Source organism: Tursiops truncatus, chromosome 10 (assembly GCF_011762595.2).
Source record: "Tursiops truncatus isolate mTurTru1 chromosome 10, mTurTru1.mat.Y, whole genome shotgun sequence".
NCBI lineage: Eukaryota > Metazoa > Chordata > Mammalia > Artiodactyla > Delphinidae > Tursiops > Tursiops truncatus.
In genome coordinates, this window is record NC_047043.1 from 28,022,101 (window position 1) to 28,044,935 (window position 22,835).

General features: G+C 36.9%; 1 protein-coding gene across 3 annotated transcripts in view; it reads right to left on the bottom strand.

Moving 5' to 3' along the window:
* CD2AP (CD2 associated protein) overlaps window positions 1–22,835 on the bottom strand; it is a 103,751-nt gene that overhangs the window by 70,930 nt on the left and 9,986 nt on the right. For 2 of the 3 annotated variants that reach the window (XM_019949849.3, XM_019949850.3), the window contains exon 2: window positions 2,706–2,768. The exons of the other annotated variant lie outside the window; for it this stretch is intronic. In XM_019949849.3, the coding sequence (XP_019805408.1) occupies window positions 2,706–2,768 (63 nt within the window). The remainder of the gene's footprint in view (window positions 1–2,705; window positions 2,769–22,835) is intronic. 3 annotated transcript variants of the gene reach the window in all.

The following is a 22,835-nucleotide window of genomic DNA, read 5'->3' on the forward strand; positions in this document are numbered from 1 at the left end:
CTGCTACAACTAGTTGAGACAAGAAAAACAGCAGATCTGATTAGAAGAGAAGAAAGATGAAAATGGCCTGGATCTTTGCTAGATTTATTAAACTGCTAAGTTAACCAACCCTATATCTCCAATACCTTTAGATTTCTTGTTATAGAAGTAGTTTTTTTTTTTTTTTTTTAGAAGTAGTTTTTTCTTAACTTTTAAATAAATTCTAGATGGGATTGTATTTGCAGCTGAAAAACATCCCAACCTGAGAAGGGAACTAGTGAGAAATTTTTTAAATTTGTGAAAATGGATCCATAACTGATAAAGCCAGAAGCCCAGAGAACTTAAGGAAACTATAACTGAGACATCAAACTGCTCTCCAGAACCCCAGAAAGGCTAGAAATTCAGAAAAGGAGTGCTCATAGGAAATGTAGAACTGAAAACAGGGAAATAAATATCTGTATGGAAGAGCTGACAACCATTATCAACCACAATAACTCTGAGACAACAATGCTATATAGGCAGGTATTTTTTTCGAAGGTAAAAAACTAAAGGGTTCACCTCAGACACACACACACACACACACACACAGAACAGTTTGGGGAAACTAGTATAGCTACTATGGATGAGTGATGGTTTCTTAGAAAAATGACTACTGATTTCCAGAATTTAGAGGTCTCCAGAGCAATGGGCAGCTCCCAACCTACTAATTCTAAAATAAAACTTAAGTCCTACCCACTTAAACAGAGTTCCCAATTGGCTTTTTATTTATTGTTTATTCATAAATATGAAGAGTACACAATAGTTAATCATGAAAGACCATGATAAATTGAAAAATTACTCCTGGATGAAATATACACCCACTGCTCCCCTTCCAGAATTATTCAGTCTTAAAGTTATTAGGTGTAGAAAAGCATAGTGCAGGGAGAGGAGGCCAAGGTTGGGAAGGAGTCTGAGAAGGTGTGAGAAGACAGGGGCCAAAAAGAGCAAAGAAGGTATCCAAAGCTGGGGGAGGGGTGGTAGCGATGCTATCAGAGCCAAAGTAGGGTGAGAAGGGTGTCCATCTATGGAGGCTCCCCTGGTGCAGTCTATCAGAACTCTAAGGTAGGGTGAGGAAGGCATTCATGCAGAGGCAACATGATATGGTGTGCCAGCACCCAATCACAGTGGTGAGGGCATCCAAGCTGATGGGCAGCTTAATGAGAAATATCAGAGGCCAAATGGTGTTGGGGGTAGGGCCAGACTTCCATGCTGAGATGTGGGAGGGTGGAGGCAACCTAGAGTGGGGACTAACAGCCCACACAGAAGAAAAGAGTGTCCATATAAGGGTGGGGTGACAGCAGAGATGGAAGACTGATTACATCCAGGGGAATTAATCAAATAAGTAAATATATTAAGAATAATGGAAGCCAAGTTTCTCTATGAAAGGGAGTTACAAATATAAAGGGAAAAGCCTTCATTTGATCCTGTGATATTAAATGGGAATGAGAAGTATCATCATGAACTCATGGTTTTCAATACATAGACATTCACATATATATAAAACACACACACACACCACACACACACCCCACACACACAAGCTCTGTCCACTGAAAGGGCCTGAAACCGCAGCATTCCAATGGCAATGAGCAAACCTAATGCCGAGATCTTCTAAAAACCATTTTCTACTGAAAGGAACCAGGAATCCTTGGGAAGATAGGCAATTCCAGGGCTAAGGCAGGAAAAGTACAAAATAAGCCTGAAACATGGTGTTGTGGCAGAAAGCAAAGAAGTTCTCAAAAAAAGATAAGGTGTGGGCTTCCCTGGTGGCGCAGTGGTTGAGAGTCCGCCTGCCGATGCAGGGGACGCGGGTTCGTGCCCCGGTCCAGGAAGATCCCACATGCCGCGGAGCAGCTTGGCCCGTGAGCCATGGCCGCTGAGCCTGCGCGTCCGGAGCCTGTGCTCTGCAACGGGAGAGGCCACAACAGTGAGAGGCCCACGTACCGCAAAAAAAAAAAAAAAAAAAAAAAAAAGATAAGGTGATGCCAAAGGACACAGAGAAGTGATATCAGAATGGCTCCTACTCACCAAGTCAGGACAACCTGAGCATCAAAGTAAATAATGACTGTAATAGAATATACCCCACTGAATGAAGTAAGAAACTATAAATAAATGTTAACTTCTTAAATTTTATAACTGAATTGTGATTAAGTAGGAGAAGATCCTGATTTGTAGAAAATACTAAAATATTCAGGAGAAAGGCATAAGTCAGGAAAAAATTCTTTGTACTGTACTTTAAACATTTCTACACCTTAATGTTTAAAAATTTAAAAGGATTTAAACATGTACAAATTTTTATCTTCAAGAGATGTAATAAAGTTCATAAAATCAGAACAGAATGCTATGAAAAAAGAAATGAGAAAATAAAAAGCATTTGAAAATGCATCTTCCAAAATGTCTTTTTTTTTTTTTTTTTGCAGAGGTGGAGACAAACCCAAAAACCTTTACAAAAAAAGGTAAAGGAAAGAGACATAAAGAAAATATGAAAGCAAATGTGACACAGATGATCAATCCAGACAATCCAACATCCAATTCACAGTTCTAGGGGGGAAAAAAAAGAGAAAAATAGAGAATAGACAATGAAATAATACAAGAAAATATTCCAAAGCTATATGAAACATATCTTCAAATAGAAAGAGGTCGGTGAGAGTCCAGTACAATGAACAAGTAAAAAAGTAAGTACTCACATCTAGGTGAAATTTCACAACAAAGATAAACATATCCTAGAAAGCTCTCTGAGAGAGTTCCATCTACAAAAGAATGAGAATCATATTAGGAGACTTCTCATTGGCAATACCAGATTCTAGAAGAAGAAAAATAAAAAGGCAAAGCCACTTAAGTACTGAAGGAAAATGAATTCCATACTCAGTCAAATCAACAGACAAGTATAGGTTATAACATTTTCACACAGACAAGGACAAAGAAAATTAACTCCTACATATGCAATTATATGATGTTATCCAGTAAGAACCAAAACAGAGCATACAAAATTCAAGAAATAGTGGAGCCAGGCTTAGAGTGAGAAAAGTTCTAAGATAGCAATTGTGCAACAAATCTAAGGAACAAACAGTCTCGATTAAGCAAGAGACAGAAAGTTCTAGGAGGTATTTGGTGGCAAAAAGAAATGAGAGACAGACTGTGAAATTTTATACTATCCTGAAGAATCTGGGACTCAAAGAGACAAGACAGCTAGATAAGGAGAGGAAAAACTAAAGATGATTACAAACTCCTGGAAAGGCAAAGAGCTATACAATGTTGAAAATATAATCATCATATATACTTATTTGGCTGCACAGTAAAAAATATTTACGTGGTCATAATAAAAATCATAACTAATTTCTGAGTTAACATTGAAAATCAATCTCTAACAAAATAAAAAGACTAAATTATGGTTACAGAAGAAAATATAAATGTTAACAAGCCTTCACATTATAGTATAAAGTAAAGATTAGGGAGGTTGATAAAGAGAAGGATAGAGGTACTAATATCTTCACCATACAAAGTGCTAAGTCCAGAAATACTATCTTACTTGCTGAAAAGAAAAATAAGAGTATAACTATATACTCAGGATTTAGAAAGGTAACCAAGAGAGAAATAAAACCATATTGAGATAAATGGAAAATAGATGTGAGATTACAATAAGCTAAATCGTTACCTATCATATCAGAAAGTTAAAAAATGAAAGTATCAAATCAAAAAACAGCTATAGAAACTGGGGAAACTTATTATTTAGAAATACAAAAGCCAAAAAAATTAAAACTGAAAGATAAGATAGTTCAAAGTTGTTTCCCTCTGAAGAATGGGAATAGAAGTAGAGAACAGTGAGGAAAGGAAATGCTGTTTTTTCATTATAAGTCTTTTAATACTTTTGTATTTTTATAGCATATGCAGATATTATTTGGATAAGATTTTTTTTAAAAAAAGTACTAAGTATTAAAGTGGTTTGTCCAATATTATTGCAAATATGTTTATAACTCATGATTCTATGTGTTATAATTTAAAAGTTTACTGAGTCAAAGATAATTTATTTCTCCTAAAGAAAATACCATATGGTAAATAAGGTTAAATTCTTGCCCTTTTAAACATTCATAATTAGGCTTGCAATACAATGTTAAATAAGAAAGGTTATAAAACATAGGTATAGTAACAACATATTTTTGTAAAAAAGGAAGAAACAAAAATATGCATAGAAAAATATAAAGAGCTACATTCCAAAATGTTAATGGATGCCTGAAGGGATCTAAGATGCTGTTTGTTATCTCCTTTTCTTTCATCTTTAGTAAAGAATTAAAAAGGGTGGGTAGATTGGGAGTTTGGGATTGACACGTATACACTGCTATATTTAAGATAACCAACAAGGACCACTGCACAGAGGCAGGGAACTCTGCTCAGTATTCTGTAATAACCTAAATGAGATAAGTATTTGAAAAAGAACTGATACTGAATCACTTTGCAGTATACCTGAAACTAACACAACACTATTAATCAACTATACTCCAATATTTAAAACAAAAAAGAATTAATCTCAGCCAAAAGACAGGTTAGGAATTGGCCTCATCCTGATCTCTAGGAAGAGTGTTTTTGTTTATTTAAGGACTCTGGAGTTCCTTAGGCACCTCTGTTTACCTGAGGACTTTACAAAACAAGGGCATTATCTTGGGGGCTTCACACTATGCAGCATCTGTTCTACCTCTGGAAGGGCTAGACACTAAAGGTCAGTCACATGGGCAGTCAACTACATCTTCTCTATAAAACTCTGGACACCAAGACTCAAGTGAGCTTCTCTGGTAGGCAATACTCTGCATGTTGTCATACATCATCACCAGGAGTTAATGCTGTTCAAGACTTCAGAGAGAGAGAATGACATCACACCTGGAAACTTCCTGGACTCTGTCTCATGCTTCTCTCCCCTTGGTCAATTTGCGGTACGCGGGCCTCACTGTTGTGGCCTCCCCCATTGCAGAGCACAGGCTCCAGACACGCAGGCTCAGCAGCCATGGCTCACGGGCCCAGCCGCACCGTGGCATGTGGGATCCTCCCAGACCAGGGCACGAACCCGTGTCACCTGCATCGGCAGGCGGACTCTCAACCACTGCGCCACCAGGGAAGTCCCCCTTGGCCAATTTTAATCTGTATCCTTTTATTATAATAAACCATACCCAAGAGTATAACAGCTTTCAATGAGTTCTGCAAGTCCTTCCAGCAAATTGTCAAACACGAGGGCAGTCGTGGGAACCCCCCAAATCTGCAGTTGTCAGAAGAAAGGGCATTCTTATAAACAATAACCCACACCTTGGCATTTTTCTACAATAAACATATAATAATTGGGTAAAAATAAGTTACTAGAAACACTGATGCTCACTAGACAGTATGTAAAAATTGTATTTACAGAAAAGTTAAAACTGTTTAAATAAAAACTCATTTAATTCATGAGTTTGCTATACAAACTAGCATGCAGGCCATCATTCCAAGAATCAGCACCCTCCATATTGTGCAAACTCAAAAAACTCATTCTTTCATTGAAAACTGGTACATTGCAAAGCAAATTAAACTTTTATATTTCAAACTAAACAAAACTCTCCCACAATTTAAAACAATTGTGTTTGACTGACTAATTCTCTTCACTTTAGGTGCTTGCTTAAAGTGAAGAAATAAATATTGACGAAAAACATTTGGGAGGAAAAAAAAAAAGAAAATGTGTACATCCTGAAAAACACTCTAGGATGTATAAGGTATACAGACCCTTGTCTATCACTAATGGCTCTTTCTACCTGACTCTCTATGAAACCCGTCATTTAAGATTACACATTTTGTTTGTGGATTATTCATCTTTCATTTCTAATGTGACTACCAATGAAAGAGAAAGTAAAATTTAAATTACTTTAGCTACTTAACAGTTTATTTTTATAGTGTGAAGAAAGCAACCCAAATTAATCACATATCATATTTTAGGATTTATGTGATCTGCAGAGTAATAAAGATTTTAAAATATGGCATCAAAAAAGACTCAAAATAAAAGAACACTAGATAATTTGGACCAACCCTCACAGGAAGACAACTAAAAAAGCTGGATGCAATATAAAAATCACCTTCTTAGACAGACTAAATTACTAAAAATATATGTTATCAGGTGAAACTGAAGTGAGAACTGGAACCCAGAGAAGTAACTATGATACTGAGGCTACTTTCGCTCTGGAAAGTATTTGCCAATTCTAAAGACATGACAGGCTAAGCAGCACTTCCAGCAGCTTTGCCGTTCTAGGATTTGAGAGTGGAGTTCAGGAACTATCAAGGGTGGTAACTCTGAGAAGCTACATGCACACTTTGGGAAAGGACCCTAAATAACTGCACCCAAGCACCGTAGCCCAGTTTAATGTTATGTGGATGACTCAAGAAACCTCATACCATTCAAGTGGTTCAAGACAAAAGAGAAGTAACCGGAATCCTTTCTGGGAGAAGATAACCTAGACATAAAATTATGTCAAGAAATATTTTTAGTCTACAACATCCAGAGACAAGGAAACATAACCAGGCATGTAAAATGCAAAAACATCATAAATAAGTACCTAGAGAAACAAGAAACAACAGAAACATTTCAATGAACTCCATATACTGAACTTATCAGACACAGACTTTAAAACAGTAACATTTACCATGTTCAAAGATATAAATTACAGATTGAAAAACTGACACAAAGCTCAGTACTGCAGACAGTGAGAAAACAAACTTGAACCACACAGGTATTCTAGAACTGAGAAGACAATAACCAAAAATAGAAACTCAATGGATGAGTTTAAAAGTATATTACATACAGCTTCAGAAAACTAGCTAAAGGGCAGACAGGTAAATATCAACAGAAACTAACCAAAATGCAGTTAAGAGGGACAAAAATATAGAAAATATAGATGAGAATGTAACAGACATAGAAGATATACTAAAACAGTCTACCATGTTTAATTAGAGTCCCAGAAGGAGAAAATAAAAACTATCTGAAAAGTTAATAGCTATGAACTCACCAAACTGATAAAAGACATCAATCCATGGAGTCAACAAGTCTAAGCAATTCCAAATGGAATAAATAAAAAGAAATCTGCAACTCAACATAGTAAAATTGCAAAATATCAAAAAGGAAACAAATTCTTAAAAGGTTACCAAAGAAGCAACACTGAAATGGGCTTCTCAGCAGCAACAGCAGGAGCCAGAAAGCAGCAGTTTTGTATTTTCAAAATGCAGAAAGAAAATAACTGCAAATCGTGAAGTCTGTACCAGAGAAAATATCCTTCAAAACAAAAGCAAAAAGATAAGCATGGGCATCATCAGAAAATCTACAAACAACAAATCCTGGAGAGGGTGTGGAGAAAAGGGAACCCTCTTGCACTGTTGATGGGAATGTAAATTGATACAGCCACTATGGAGAACAGTATGGAAGTTCCTTAAGAAACTAAAAATAGAATTACCATATGACCCAGATATCCCACTACTGGGCATATACCCAGAGAAAACCATAATTCAAAAAGACACATGCACCACAATGTTCATTGCAGCACTATTTACAATAGCCAGGTCATGGAAGCAACCTAAATGCCCACTGACAGACAAATGGATAAAGAAGATGTGGTACATATATACAATGGACTATTACTCAGCCATAAAAAGGAACGAAGTTGGGTCATTTGTAGAGATGTGGATGGATCTAGAGACTCATACAGAGTGAAGTAAGTCAGAAAGAGAAAAACAAATATCGTATATTAACGTATATATGTGGAATCTAGAAAAATGGTACAGATGAACCAGTTTGCAAGGCAGAAATAGAGACACAGATGTAGAACAAACATATGGACACCAAGTGGGGAAAGTGACGGGGGGTGGGGTGAGATGAACTGAGAGATTGGGACTGACATGTATACACTAACATGTATAAAATAGACAACTAATAAGAACCTGCTGTATACAAAATAAATAAATAAAATAAAATTTAGAAAAAAAAGACAAGCAAAAAGCAGAGTTTGCCACACTGAAAGAAACTCTGAAGGTGTTTTCTGAGCACAGCAGGAAAAGGGGAACACATCCAATATCCAGAAAGAGATGCACAAAGGAAAGAAGCAAAAGAGTGGTAAATATATAGGTATATAAACACTGAGTAAAATAAGAAAAAATTAACTCAAAATGGATTAAAGACTTAAACTTAAAACTTGAAACCACAAAACTCCTAGAAGAAAACATAGGCAGTAAGCTCCTTGTCATTGGTCCTGGGGATGATTTTTTGGATTTGACATCAAAAGGAAAGGCAACAAAAGGAAAAATAAACAAGCGGAACTACATCAAACTAAAAACTTCTGCACAGAAAGGAACCCATGAACAAAATGAAAAGACGACCTACAGGATGGGAGAATATATTTGCAAATCATATATCTTATAAGGGGTTCGTAAGAACTCATACAACTTAATAGCAAAAGAAAAAAAAGAAAAAAACCAGTCTGATTTAAAAATGGACAGAGAATCAGAATAAACATTTTTCCAGAGATTCCATACGGATAGTCAACTGGTAATGAAAAGATACTTAACATCACTAATCATCAGGGAAATGAAAATAAAAACTTCCAGCTATAAAATAAGTAAGTCCTCGGGATGTAATGTACAGCATGGCGACTATAGTTAATAAAACTATATTGCATACTGCAAAGTTGCTAAGACAGTAAATCTTTTAAAAGTTCTCATCACACAAAAAAAAAATTGTAACTATGTATGGTGACGGATGCTAACTAGACTTACTGTGGTGATCATTTCTCAAAACATATAAATTTCAAATCATTATGTTGTACACCTGAAACTAATATACTGTTATATGACAGTTATACCCCAACAACAACAACAACAAAATCATAAATAAGAAGATGAAAAAGGAGGAGGAGGAAAAGGGAGGGGGAGGATGTGGAAATTTTAAATATTAGGAAGATTAACAACAGCTATATAAATCAGGAGTTAAAGTATTCTAAGATCCCTGTATGGTACAGAAGGAGAGTAAAGGTAGCAATTAATATTAGATTTTTAAAAGTGAAAAAGGCATGTGGTAATCACTAAAATAATACAGTATAAAAATGCTAGACACAAACAAACAAACAAACCTGACTTGCAGTTTCAGCTCCAACATGGAAGAAGCTTGGAAACTGTCACTCCCACCCTTACAAGAAGAAAGTTAAACAAATGGAAAATCAGTGACTTTCCTTGGATGCATCAGAGAATTTAGGACACAGGGCAAACCACCACCTCAAGATACGGAGAGACAGGCATATCCAGAGAGTCACAGCTAAGATCTACTAGATCATCTCAAGTAGAAACCACTGGAGTCATAAACTGGTAAGAACACTGTACTAGTTTCCCAGGGCTGTCATAACAAACTATTACAAACTAGGTGACTTAAAACAAACTATTTTATTCTCTCATAGTTATAGCTTTGGTGGCCAGAGTACAAAATCAAGGTATCATCAGGGTTGGATCTTTCTGAAGACTGATATAGAACTGCTCCACACCTCTATCTTGGCTTCTAGGGGCTGCCAGCAACCTCTGGTATTCCTTGGCTTGCATAATTCCAACCTCTGCCTCCACGGCCCTCCCCTCCTGTGTCTCTGTCTCCAAACTCCTTCTCCTTACTCTTCATAAGTACACCAGTCACTGGATTTATGGCCAATCCTAAATCTAGGATATCATTTTAAGATCCTTAGCTACATCTGCAAAGACTCTATTTCCAAATAACGTCACATTCATACGTACCAGGACTTAGGACTTAGACATAATATTTTGGGGGCAAAAAGTCAATCTACTACAAAAACTGAAAACAAAACCTTTGATGAATTGCTGGAGGCTAAGTATGGAACAGCATGAGAGTAGAAAACTTCTGGGGACCACAGTCTCAGGGAAGCCCCCACCCTTTTGTGGGTTTTACTTCCAGGAACCCCACCAGGTTCTCACAGTGAATCTCCTTGTGGTTCTGGCAGAGAGAAAAGGGAAAGTAATCATTGTGAAATAACCAGTACCCAAAACACAGACCTACTCTCCAGGAAAAAGACTTCACCAGGTCCTGATCCGACCTGTGGAAAGGGTATAAGGGCATTTCTCTGATTCCAGTCCCCTCTTACCTTTCTGTCTCACATGGAGAGGTGAAGGGGTGGGGAAATAAGAAAGACCTCACAGTCCCAGGACACAGACCCACCAGTAGTTTGAGATTTAATTGTAAGATTATAGGATGCTTCCTCTTCCCAGCACCTTACAACCATACCCATGGGGCTCCATTATAATAAGTTAATTACCACTGAAAGAGTTACATAATGCAGATTCTATCTGAGAAGGAGTTCTTAGGTAAACCCAAAGACAGCAGGGGAGACAAAACAAGGACACTAAAGGAATTTGATGCCTCTGGCACCTACAGCTAGAACAAATATTAAAAACAGTACACTCCTAGCCAGATTAATATAAAACCTCATACTAGGGACTTCCCTGGTGGTCCAGTGGCTAAGAATCTGCCTTCCAATGCAGGGGACACAGGTTCTATCCCTGGGTCAGGGAACTAAGACCTCACATGCTGCAGGGCAACAAAGCCCGCAGGCTCTAGAGCCCGTGTGCCACAACTAGAGGGCCTGCGCGCCGCAACTACTGAGCCCACGCGCCACAACTAGAGAGAAGCCCACATGCCACACAGAGATCCCACATGCTGCAACTAAGACCCAATGCAGCCAAATAAATAAATTAAAAAAAAAAACCTCACACTAAAGACCTATTGATCTCAGCTCCTTTTACCTAATACATCATGTCCAATTTTCAACAAAAAATTACACGTCATGCTTTTAGAAGGCAAGAAAAACACAGAGCCAGACTCAAGTATACATGCATTTTGAAATCAAACAGGGAATTGTAAATAACTGTAATATATGTTAAGGGTGATAATGGAAAAAAACAGATAACACGCAAGAACAGATGTATAAGGTAAGCAGATAGAGACTCTAAGATAAACAATCAAAAGGAAATGCTAGAAATCAAAAAACACTGTAACAGAAATAAAGGATGCCATTGGTGGGCTCATCTACCAACTAGACACCACCAAGGACAGATTCAAGAAGCTTGAAGATAGGTCAACAGAAACTTCTTGAACTAAAATACAAAAAATAATAATTTTTGAAAAAACAAAACAGAACATCCAAGAACTGTTGAACAATTTCAGAAGATATAGGGACTCCCCTGGTGGCGCAGTGGATAAGACTCCATGCTCCCAATGCAGGGGGCCTGGGTTCGATCCCTGGTCAGGGAACTAGATCCCACATGCATGATGCGACTAAGAGTTCACATGCCACAGCTAAGGAGCCCACGTGCCGCAACTAAGATCTGGTGCAACCAAATAAGTAAATATTAAAAAAAAAAAATAAAAGATACACATGAAGAAAACCTCCAAGTTTTGGTAGTTTGGTAGTTTGATATAATCTGAATAACTATTTTTTAAATTGAGTTTGTAGTTTAAAAACCTTCCAAAACAAGAAATCCCAAGGCCCAGATGTTTTCCCTGGCAAATTCTACCAAACATTTAAAGAAGAAATCTGCCAATTCTACATGGTGAGATACTACTACACACCTATTAGAATGACTAAAATACCACGAAGATGTGAAGCAACTGACACTCTAATATATTGCTAGTGACAATAAAAAAAAAACAAAAACAACAGGTATAGACACTCAGGAAAAGAGTTTGGCAGTTTCACATAAAGTTAAACATACACTTACCATATGACTCCTAGCTACACATACTCTGGAGAAGTAAAACTTAGGCTGACATAAAAACCTATGCACAAATGTTTACAGCAGCTCTGTTCTTAACTGCCACAAACTAGAAAAATCCCAATGCCCTTCAATGGACAAACGGACTAAAAAAAAAAAAAACCTCGTACAGTCATACAATGCAGTCCTACCCATACGAAGTGCCTCTGGTAATGCTGCAAATGCTCCCAAGAAACAGAGAAAAGGCTGAATTGCTTGATAGGTATCAATACACCGATTGAGGTCTGCAGCTGCAGTTGACTGCCATTTCAAGATAACTGAATCCAGGGTAAGAACTATTGTTAAATTTAAAAAAAAAAAAAAAAAAGGAAATTTGTGAAGCTGTCACTGCAGCTGTGCCAGCATAGCGAAAACCATGCACTTTTTATTTCATACTGAAAATACAAGTTTTAATTCAGGATTGCTGTAAGAAAGGCATACCTATAGACTCTAATAAGATTCAAGAAAAAAAGCAAAGCCATTACATGACAACTTAAAGCAAGAGGAAGGTGAAGCATCGAAAGCTGGAGAATTTAATGCCAGCAAAGGATGGTTTGTTAATTTTAGAAAGAGGTTTGCCTTTAAAAATGCCAAGATAACAGGAGAAACAGCTTCTGCTGACCAAGAGACAGCAGAAGAGTTCCCAAATGCCATTAACAAAATAATTTAGGGGGCTTCCCTGGTGGTGCAGTGGTTGAGAGTCCGCCTGCCAATGCAGGGGACACGGGTTCATGCCCCGGTCCGGGAAGATCCCACATGCCGCGGAGCGGCTGGGCCCGTGAGCCATGGCCGCTGAGCCTGCGCGTCTGGAGCCTGTGCTCCGCAACGGGAGAGGCCACAACAGTGAGAGGTCCGCGTACTGCAAAAAATAAAAATAAAAAAATAATAATTTAGGAGAAAGGATATCTGTCTGAAAAGGTTTTTAATGCAGACAAAGGTGCCCTATTCTGGGAAAAAAAAGTCACAGAGGACATTTATTAGTGAAAAAAAAGAGAGAGAGAAGCGACCACCAAGATTTAAGGCAGGAAGGGATAGGCTGACACTACTGTTTTGTGCAAATGCAGTCGGGTTTATGGTCAGGATTGCTCTCATCTATAAAGCTGCTAACTCCCGAGCCTCGAGGAAAAAGATTAAACACAAGCTTCCAATCTTTTGGTTATAAAACAAGAAGGCCTGGATGAGACTCAATCCAGAAAAAGGACTGGGGACTTCCCTGGTGGCGCAGTGGTTAAGAATCCACCTGCCAATGCGGAAGACATGGGTTTGAGCCCTAATCCGGGAAGATCCCACATGCCGCGGAGCAGCTAAGTCCGTGCGCCACAACTACTGAGCCTGCGCTCTAGAGCCCGCAAGCCACAACTACTGAAGCCTGCGTGCCTAGAGCCCATGCTCCGCAAAGAGAGAAGCCACCGCAATGAGAAGCCTGCGCACCACAATGAAGAGTAGCCCCCGCTCCCTGCAACTAGAGAAAGCTGGGGCGCAGCAACAAAGAGGAAAGAGAGGGAGAGAGGGAGGGAGAGAGGGAGGGAGGGAGGGAGGGAGAGAGGGAGGGAGGGAGGAAGGCAGAGAGGGAGAGAGGGAGGGAGGGAGGGAGGGAGGGAGAAAGCAAGAAAGCAAGAAAGAAATCTTGTCAGTAAAGGACTACTTTTTTTTTAACATCTTTATTGGAGTATTACAGTGTTGTGTTAGTTAATAACATATATACTAACATACGTATATACGCATACGTATATCCCCATGTCCCCTCCCCCTCATGCGTCTCCCTCCCACCCTCCTTATCCCACCCCTCTAGGTGGTGGCAAAGCACTGAGCTGATCTCCCTGTGCCAAGCAAGGACTACTTTTTAAAGTTCTTTTGATATTAGACAATGTCCCCTGGCCACCCAGAACCCCATGAGTTCAACAACAAAGGCATCAGAGTTACCTACTTGCCCCTGAACACAATGGCTCCAATTCAGCCTCTAGATCAGGAAGTCAAAGGACCTTTAAGGCTCATCACACATAGTACTCTACAGAAAAGACTGTCAATACTTATTGAAGAGGACCTCCATAGAGCGATCATGAAAGTCTGTAGTGGCACCAATGAAGATGCTATTGTTGTTATTAAAAAAAAAAAAAGCTGTGAAAGCCATCAAGCCCAAAACAGTAAATTCCCACTGGAGAAAACTGTGTCCAGTTGTTGTACATGACTTCACAGCATGTTGTACATGACTTCACAACAGAGCCAGTCAAGGAAATGATGAAAGAGTATAGATCTGGCAAGAAAAGGTGGAGGGTGAAGGGTTTCAAGGTATGGATCTTGGAGAAATTCAAGAGCTAACAGACACCACACCAGAGAAATTTAACAGAAGATGACTTGAAGGAGATGAATGCTTCCAAACGAAACAATGAGAAAGACGACATAAAAACAGCAGTGCCAGAAAACAAACTGACAAATTTGTTTATTGATAATCTGGCAGAAGGGTTCTGATTATTCAAGACTGCTTTTGACTTCTTTTACAAGATGGATCCTTCCATGATACAGGCACTGAAACTAAAGCAAACTGTGGAAGAACGATTGGTACCTACAGAAACATTTTTAGAAAAAGCAAAAAAAGTCACACAAAAATTATATTTCTGGGGCTTCCCTGGTGGCGCAGTGGTTGAGAGTCTGCCTGCCGATGCAGGGGACACGCGTTTGTGCCCCGGTCCGGAAAGATCACACATGCCGCGGAGCAGCTGGGCCCGCGAGCCATGGCCGCTGAGCCTGCGCGTCCAGAGCCTGTGCTCCGCAACGGGAGAGGCCACAACAGTGAGAGGCCCGCATACCGCAAAAAAAAATATATATATTTCCGTAATGTTATACCAAGCGTTCCTGCCTCTCCTGCATCCCCTTCCAACTCTTCCGTCTCTGTCACCCAAGCCAGCAAGATCAACTGCTCTTCCTCCACCTCCTCACAGCCTACCCAACGTGAAAAGAAGGATAAGGACCTTTATGACTATCCACTTCCACTTAATGAACAGTAAATAATCATCATGCCTTACAGTTAATAAACTTAACTGTTGTGTGTGTCTTCATGTGAAAAATCTCGTAACTGTACAGCAAGAAATGTATGAGACGTCTCTGTTTCATCATCATCACCTAAGTATTCATGTAGAACATCGTGTGCAAGACTTGTATTGAAGTAGAGAGCCAGTCCTTACATAGGCATGGGTGATATTTAATATAAAGCTAATGTCTTAGTTTTCTTACTGTTTTATAACTTGGCTTTCAAAGAATTACATTACCATACAGTACATCTATCTCTCTCATAATTGGAGAAACTGTATGTTAGCCTATCATCACAGGTGTTTTTTTTAAATGTAACAATATTTACATACTGTATTGTGAATACGACTGCAATATTGTATGCCATAATTTTATAACAATTTATTCACTAGTGTAAAGGCTAGGCTACCATGAAGCAACCATATCAATTATACTAGGCTACCATAAAGCATTAATATTGCTGCTTCTTTATTATCAATGTATGAATCATTATACCTATAAATAAATACAAATTCATTTTTCACATTATCTTTTCATTTTTGATGTCTAGTGTTAGTAATACCTATAACATCTACAGTGTTTTGTATCATATAAGACAATATTGACTTAGCTACTGATAGACAATTCATCTTGTAAACCAATGACATAAATTTATATCAATAAATACAGTACAGTACTAATAAATGTATTTTCTCTTCTTTATGATTTTCTTAATAACATTTTCTTTTCCCTAGCTTACTTTATTATAAAAATGCAGTATGTAGTACACATAACATACAAAATATGTGAAAATAAACTTCATGTCATTTGTAGAGCTCCCAGTCAACAGCAAGCTATTAGTAAAGTTTGGGGGGAGTCAAAAGTTATATGCAGATTTTCAACTTTGCAGGGGGTCAGCGCCCCTAACCCCCGCACTGTTCAAGAGTCAACTGTATATGTGAAGTATGAACCAAATCTGTAAAATGTATTTATTTTTTAAGACCTAAAACACATCAAAATAACTGTTCACTCTGTAGAAGTTTATGGGTCATTTTTGTCATTCTCTATCCTCCCTGTATTTTCTAAACTTCCTAAGATGAACAGTTTTAAAATCAGAAAGATGTCACTAACGTTAGTATCCCATAGTGGACTGTATATACAGAATGTTACTGTGTCAGAACCCCAAATATACAAAACAGTGTTCCTTATTGTAATGTCACTCTTTCTCAGTGAGGGTTTCATTCCAAGGTGATACAGGAGGGTATCTGATGTTTTGTCCCACAATATACACCAAAACATTTCACCTAGTTGTAGAGTCAGTCAGAGCCATGTGGGATATGTTTCAACCATAAAGGAATCATTAAAAAGTTCATAAATCCCATCCGCCCTGCTCTCTGATAGAATTCTATAATTCTGTTACCAAACCAAACTCAATACAAAAAAGTTAACACCAATTTTCCAATATCACCTTATTATCTTAGAAACGACAGATTCCATAAAACAAGTCATACGGAACAAGAAATCCTGACTTACAAATGCACTGTTTTTCAAGTTCCTGACTATTTGCTCAATTTAAAAGTGCTATCTGCCCCTAGCCATCTATTTAATTATAATGTCTATATTCAGATGTAAGAATTGTTAAGTACTTCAGTATATTTTATAATATCTTCACATACAATATGCATATATACAATATACACAATATATACTACATAAATTATACAAAATGTTCCTCAAAATATTAGAGTAAGTTATAAAAGTTTTGGCAAAAAATATGTTCCAGCAGTAAATATCAGTTCAGTACAATGAATTCCTCCTTAAATAAAATTAAATTACTCTTTATTTTGCTCATCTTGCAGAATTATACTGAGTTAACTTTCATATATTTTATCCACTTTAACAAAACCTTTATTCGAAAGTCCAACTTTCATTTCAACACAGTCCATGTTTTTTCCAGTAAAATTAACTTATTCATTAAAAATCAGTTTGTTGTAAGAGCTAATTTTATATACGCTAGAGTAGCATTCTATTTTTAATTTTTCTCAGATAATCAAACTATAATAAAAAACACTAACATCTCACTTATTAGAGCTAAATAAACCAGATCCTTCTGAAGTCAGTAAACTTCAAAATAAATTCATCCTAGATATTTGGGGCTATTTTTGCCAATATATGATAACCGTCCTAATACCAAAGACCGAAATTGTATATATTTAACTGATCAGTTCTGCTAAGTGATCTCAAACGGCACTAGCACTTGCATGGTTAACTCATCCAGCAATCCATTTCCAAAGCATCTCAAAAGATTTAATACTTCAAAGAAGCCTCATCAGGATGAGCAACGAAAAATCAACTGGAGCCACAAGAGATTACAGAACACACAAAGAGATCTGCCAATTCAACATTCTAAAAAGAGATGCTGCAGCCCAGAGGCATGTGAGAACTTATGAAACTAGGCTGGTTCTTGGAGAGGCTATAAAGTGCCAAGCCTAAAAATCTCAATGAAATGGATAAATTTCTATTTTAAAGAAAAACTAATTACTCAAGAGATTTTTTAAAATCAACAGATCAATAACCCCGGAATAAAATCAGAGAGTGATCTAAAAAAAATGACCTCAAAAAGTTACCAAAAATAGTTTCTTTTAAAGGTTAATTCTTTCAAAACTACTATAGAACACAAAACAAGCCCACAAAGGTTCACTATTTTAAAATAATCAGTATTTGAAACAATTTGAATGTTATCAAGACCAAAGACTGCACCCAGAAATGTACTCTCAAATAGATAAGATTCTAAATAAAATGTCAACAAATGGAATTCAAATGCATAGTTAATTAGCAACCACAACTAAGCAAGGTTTATCATGGGATAGGTTTAATCTTGGAAAATCTAATTTATCATATAAATAGATGTAATACGAAAAACCACATGATCCAAAGATTCTAAAATAAGCATTCAATAAAAATTAACCTTTGTGTGTGTCTGTGTGAACCAGATCCCTCTCGTCACAGTAAAAAGCCTATAGCATGAGGTCTTAACCTCAAGCTTTGCCCTAGAAAACATAAGCTTTGAGGCTAAAATAGCAATTCAGTTTCTCTCAGGATAACTAGATTTAGAACATGTAAATTCAGAACTAATTTATATTAGGGTAATGGTTCTCAACCAAGATAATCCTGCCCCATAGGGGACACTGTGGAATGTCTGGAAACATTTTTGGTTGTTACAACTCAGGGAATTCTACTGGCATCTACTGGGTAGAGGCTAGGGATGCTGCTAAGCACAGATGAAAACACAGGACAGCCCCTCAACAACAAGTAATTTCTGGCCCAAAATGTCAACACAAAAGTGCCAGTGTTGAAAAGCTGTGTAAAAGGGGAACATGCTACATACAGATTTTCATCTCATACCATATCCCACAAATTCTAATTGAATAAAAAAGAACACAGTACACACACACACAAACACACACACACTTTCAAACAAAAGGGAAGGAAGTGGACAGGAGGGAGGGAAGGAAATGGAAGTGAATATCAAAATTATGGAGAAAAAAGAAATTTCTAAACTAAAGCAAACAAAATTTCAAAGCAAACAAGTTGAAAACTGGGAATAAATATTTGTAGCAAACAAGACAAAGACAAAAAAAAAAAAAAAAAACAAGACAAAGAATTAAGAGTATCTGTTAGAACCGAAAAGAAAAATATGAAAACCTAGAATGAAAAACAAGTAAAAGAAAGTGAAGTATTTAAAAAGTACACTAAGCCACCCTAAGAACTTAACCCTCACTTTAAAACAAAACGAAACAAAACAAAAAACATTTTTACTTAACAAATTGGCTGCAGGAAGGGATGGGGGGTAGTGCCCGTGGAGTATTTTTTTTAAACACAATTTTTTTCAACATCTTTATTGGAATATAATTGCTTTACAATGGTGGGTTAGTTTCTGCTTTATAACAAAGTGAATCAGCTATACGTATACATATATCCCCATATACCCTCCCTCTTGCATCTCCCTCCCACCCTCCCTATCCCACCCCTGTAAGTGGTCACAAAGCATGGAGCTGATCTCCCTGTGCTACGCAGCTGCTTCCCACTAGCTGTCTATTTTACATTTGGTAGTGTGTATATGTCAATGCTACTCTCTCACTTTGTCCCAGCTTACCCTTCCCCCTCCCTGTGCCCTCAAGTCCATTCTCTATGTCTGCATCTTTATTCCTGTCTTGCCCCTAGGTTCATCAGAACCTTTTTTTTTTAATTCCATATATATGTGTTAGCATATGGTATTTGTTTTTCTCTTTCTGACTTACTTCATTCTGTATGACAGACTCTAGGTCCATCCACCTCACTACAAATAACTCAATTTTATTTCTTTTTATGGCTGAGTAATATTCCATTGTATATATGTGCCACATCTTCTTTATCCATTCATCTGTCGATGGACACTTAGGTTGCTTCCATGTGCTGGCTATTGTAAACAGTGCTACAACGAACATTGTGGTACGTGACTCTTTTTGAATTATGGTTAAACACTTAATTTAAAAATAGTGATCTTTTTAAAACTAAAAATGTCTGAAAACCAGGCTTAAAAATCTTAAAATTCAGAACTTTTAAAAAAGATTATGCACAAAAATATTAATGGCAGTACTATAAAAGTTTTGACTGTTCTGCCTCAATAAACACATATTTTTTGGATAATGAAATATCACCTAATGAAAAAATAATGTAAACAATTTACACAAATTCCAAATAGGTTTAAGTTGTATGAGCAGTCATTAGGGAATGTTTACTTTGGTTTGGGTCAATACAATACAAATAAATAGCACAATGGCATCTAATTGGGTGTGTCAAATTCACCTTATTTCTATTATAGCACTGGTTACATTAGACCACTGAGAATTAACCGGTGTTCATTATAGCAAAGGTCAAAATATAGAAAGTTATACAAAAATTAACAAAAATATACTCCAATATAAGCTTTATTGCCAAAGAAGTAGTTATATAATAAAAAACAATTTAATGCTTCCACCTCTTACTTCCTATTTAAAAAAGGTTTTTTTAAAATATTTTTATTTTCAGGATTAAATATTCTTTTACCATAAACCAAAAATTTTTACCAGAAATTTATTTCCAGGACTATCTTTACCATAAATGGAGAAATGAAAAACTGATGAGCATTGCTTAATGTCATTAACCAATGACATTTCATTATTTAGGTCCCCTACAGTTACCCAGAGCTATTAGTCAAAACACTAATTACAAGCACAGTATCATCCCTAAAGTTCTTTTAGCTATATGTATATTAGAATTTCTGTCATTTACTTCCTCAAGCTTGTTAAACACAGAACTGATAAGCATAACATTTCTTATGTTTTTCAGCAGAGATAAGTAAATCCAGTCATTCTTAAGATATCAAATAGAAAACCCACCCCTCCTTTCTGTGTTTCAAATAGAGTGTGAAAGTTTGCAAAGTACCATATACTCTTACCACATATTCAAAAAGAAGAAAAGCAAATGTGGTATGAGGAAGTTTTTACACAGTATTACATTCCTTTAAACATTACTAAATCAGATCAATAGGTGACAGATATCCACAAAAATACCTTAAGCAAAGTTCAAAAATGAAAAAGGATTTAATCTCACAAAAACTGATTAAGAATTAGCCCCAAACAAAGAAATTACCATATACATGTGATTAATGTCTCCTCCCAAAATAATAAATTCTAAAAACAACAAACATACAAAATCTATCTAAAAAGCAAATAAGTTGGAAAACTCAATTAAATATTCCTCAGATTTTTAATCCACTATTAACTCTGAAAAAACACTAGAAATTAGTTTTAAGCACATTTCAAGCCAGATTTTTTTAAATACCAATGAATATTTGTCATGAAGTTTTATAGAACTCACCAAAAAAAAAAAAAAAAAAAAGAAAGAAAGAGTCCTCTGATACCCTACTAGATAAATGAGTAAAAGACCAATGTGTAACACACAGTTAAAATTTGTTGTCTTTTAAGAGAAAATAGTTACCCAAATGCATGAACAATGTATAACACCAACTCACAATTTTCAGGTAATAAATATTTAAGGTTCATTTTTAAACCACACTGACATAATTATTTCAATTTATGTTACTTGCTCTGTCTAGCTCAACATTTTTCTCCTTTCCCAAAACGTTTTAAAAAATAATTAAGAGGAAATGCTTTGATCAATGCAAGTTTGATTCTGCCTTCTCCATATCCTGTCTGACCTTGGGTGAGTAACAATCTCTTTAACTTTAATTTCTGAATCTGAAGAATGGGAACAGTGATATTTTACCCCAGAATGCTCTTGTGGGATTAAATGTTCAATAAAATGTCTAGCATTGGAAGCATTTCCTAAATGATAATAATTAACAAAATATCAGCTAAAAAGGAATATTAAGCTTACCAAAAAGTGGGAAGTTGCTATAAAAGACAATTTTACTCACTTTCTAAGCAGACTTTAAAAACATAATGAAGTTATACAGACAACTGCAAGAACCTATAAGAATAATCAGAATCAAGAAAAAATATGAAGTAATTATTTGAATTTCTCTAAGCATCCACCAAAATCTCTAAGCATCTTATGTTTCTAAGCATTCACCAAAAATAAATGCATGCATACAAAAAACAATAATTTAAATTCTTAGAATCAAAGAAGTGCTAAATGCAAATGATCCCCAAACACCATCTGGCCAGGACTGAGAGCAGGGGACTATGTTTCACTCATCTTTGTATTCCCAAATCCCATCACAATGCCTGACATACAGTATGTACTCAACAGCTATTTGGAGCATTGAAATGAAAGATATTACATTGTCTAAAATTTTAAACTCTTATTTGGGGACTTCCCTGGTGGTCCAGCGGTTAAGACTCTGCGCTCCCAATACAGGGGGCACGGGTTCGATCCCTGGTCAGGGAACTAGATCCTGCATGCTACAACTAAGACCTGGTGCACCCAAATAAATAAATAAATATTCAAAAAACAACCTCTTATTTAGGCACAAGTATAATCATACTCAACATTCATTCAGGACTTCCCCGGTGGTGCAGTGGTTAAGAATCCGTCTGCCAATGCAGGGGACACAGGTTCAAGCCCTGGTCCGGGAAGATCCCACATGCCGTGGAGCAACTAAGCCCCTGTGCCACAACTACTGAGCCTGCACTCTGAAGCCTGCGAGCCACAACTACTGAGCCCACGTGCTGCAACTACGGAAGCCCACGCGCCTGGCGCCCATGCTCTGCAACAAGAGAAGCCACTGCAATGAGAAGCCCGCCCACTGCAATGAAGAGTAGCCCCCCCTCGCAGCAACTAGAGAAAGCCCACGTGCAGCAACAAAGACCCAACGCAGCCAAAAAAAAAAAAAAAAAATTCATTCAGCAAATATTGGAGTGGCTGCTACTAAAAGGCACTTGTTCTAGGACCTGGATACACCCAAAAAAACAGCAGGGCAGGATAAGGAGGATCAGAAATACCTATTTTCCATAACCCAAAGGACATCTCTCAGAGGAACAGTTAGGAATTCGTTCTACATTTTATAGTGATTAAGAGTACCTGGATTCAGTATTTATTACTTTCTACTTCTGTGCTTGCTTCCTAATCTGTAAAATGAGAAAAATAACAGTACACAAAAATGTATATAGATTTGTTGTGAGAATTAAATGAGATGATGCTTATAAAGTGCCTAAAACTGTGCCTTAAACAGAAGTACCTAATAAATATTCACTAAATGTTAACACCTGTCATAATATACTACAATCTCCCCACTAACGATTAAGCAACAGGACTGTGAGGATCTTGCCCACCTTCTTACTGAGTGCTTCTGTCTGTGCTGATAGATACAGACATCTCAAGAAACATTGTCAAATTTAAACCAAAGTATTTACTGACAAGATAGAATTATAATAATTATTATTATGGAAAAAGCAATTCGTGTGGAATATGATTAAAAAACTAGAAATGTTAGAATGTAGTGGGGTAAAAAAAATCACATAATA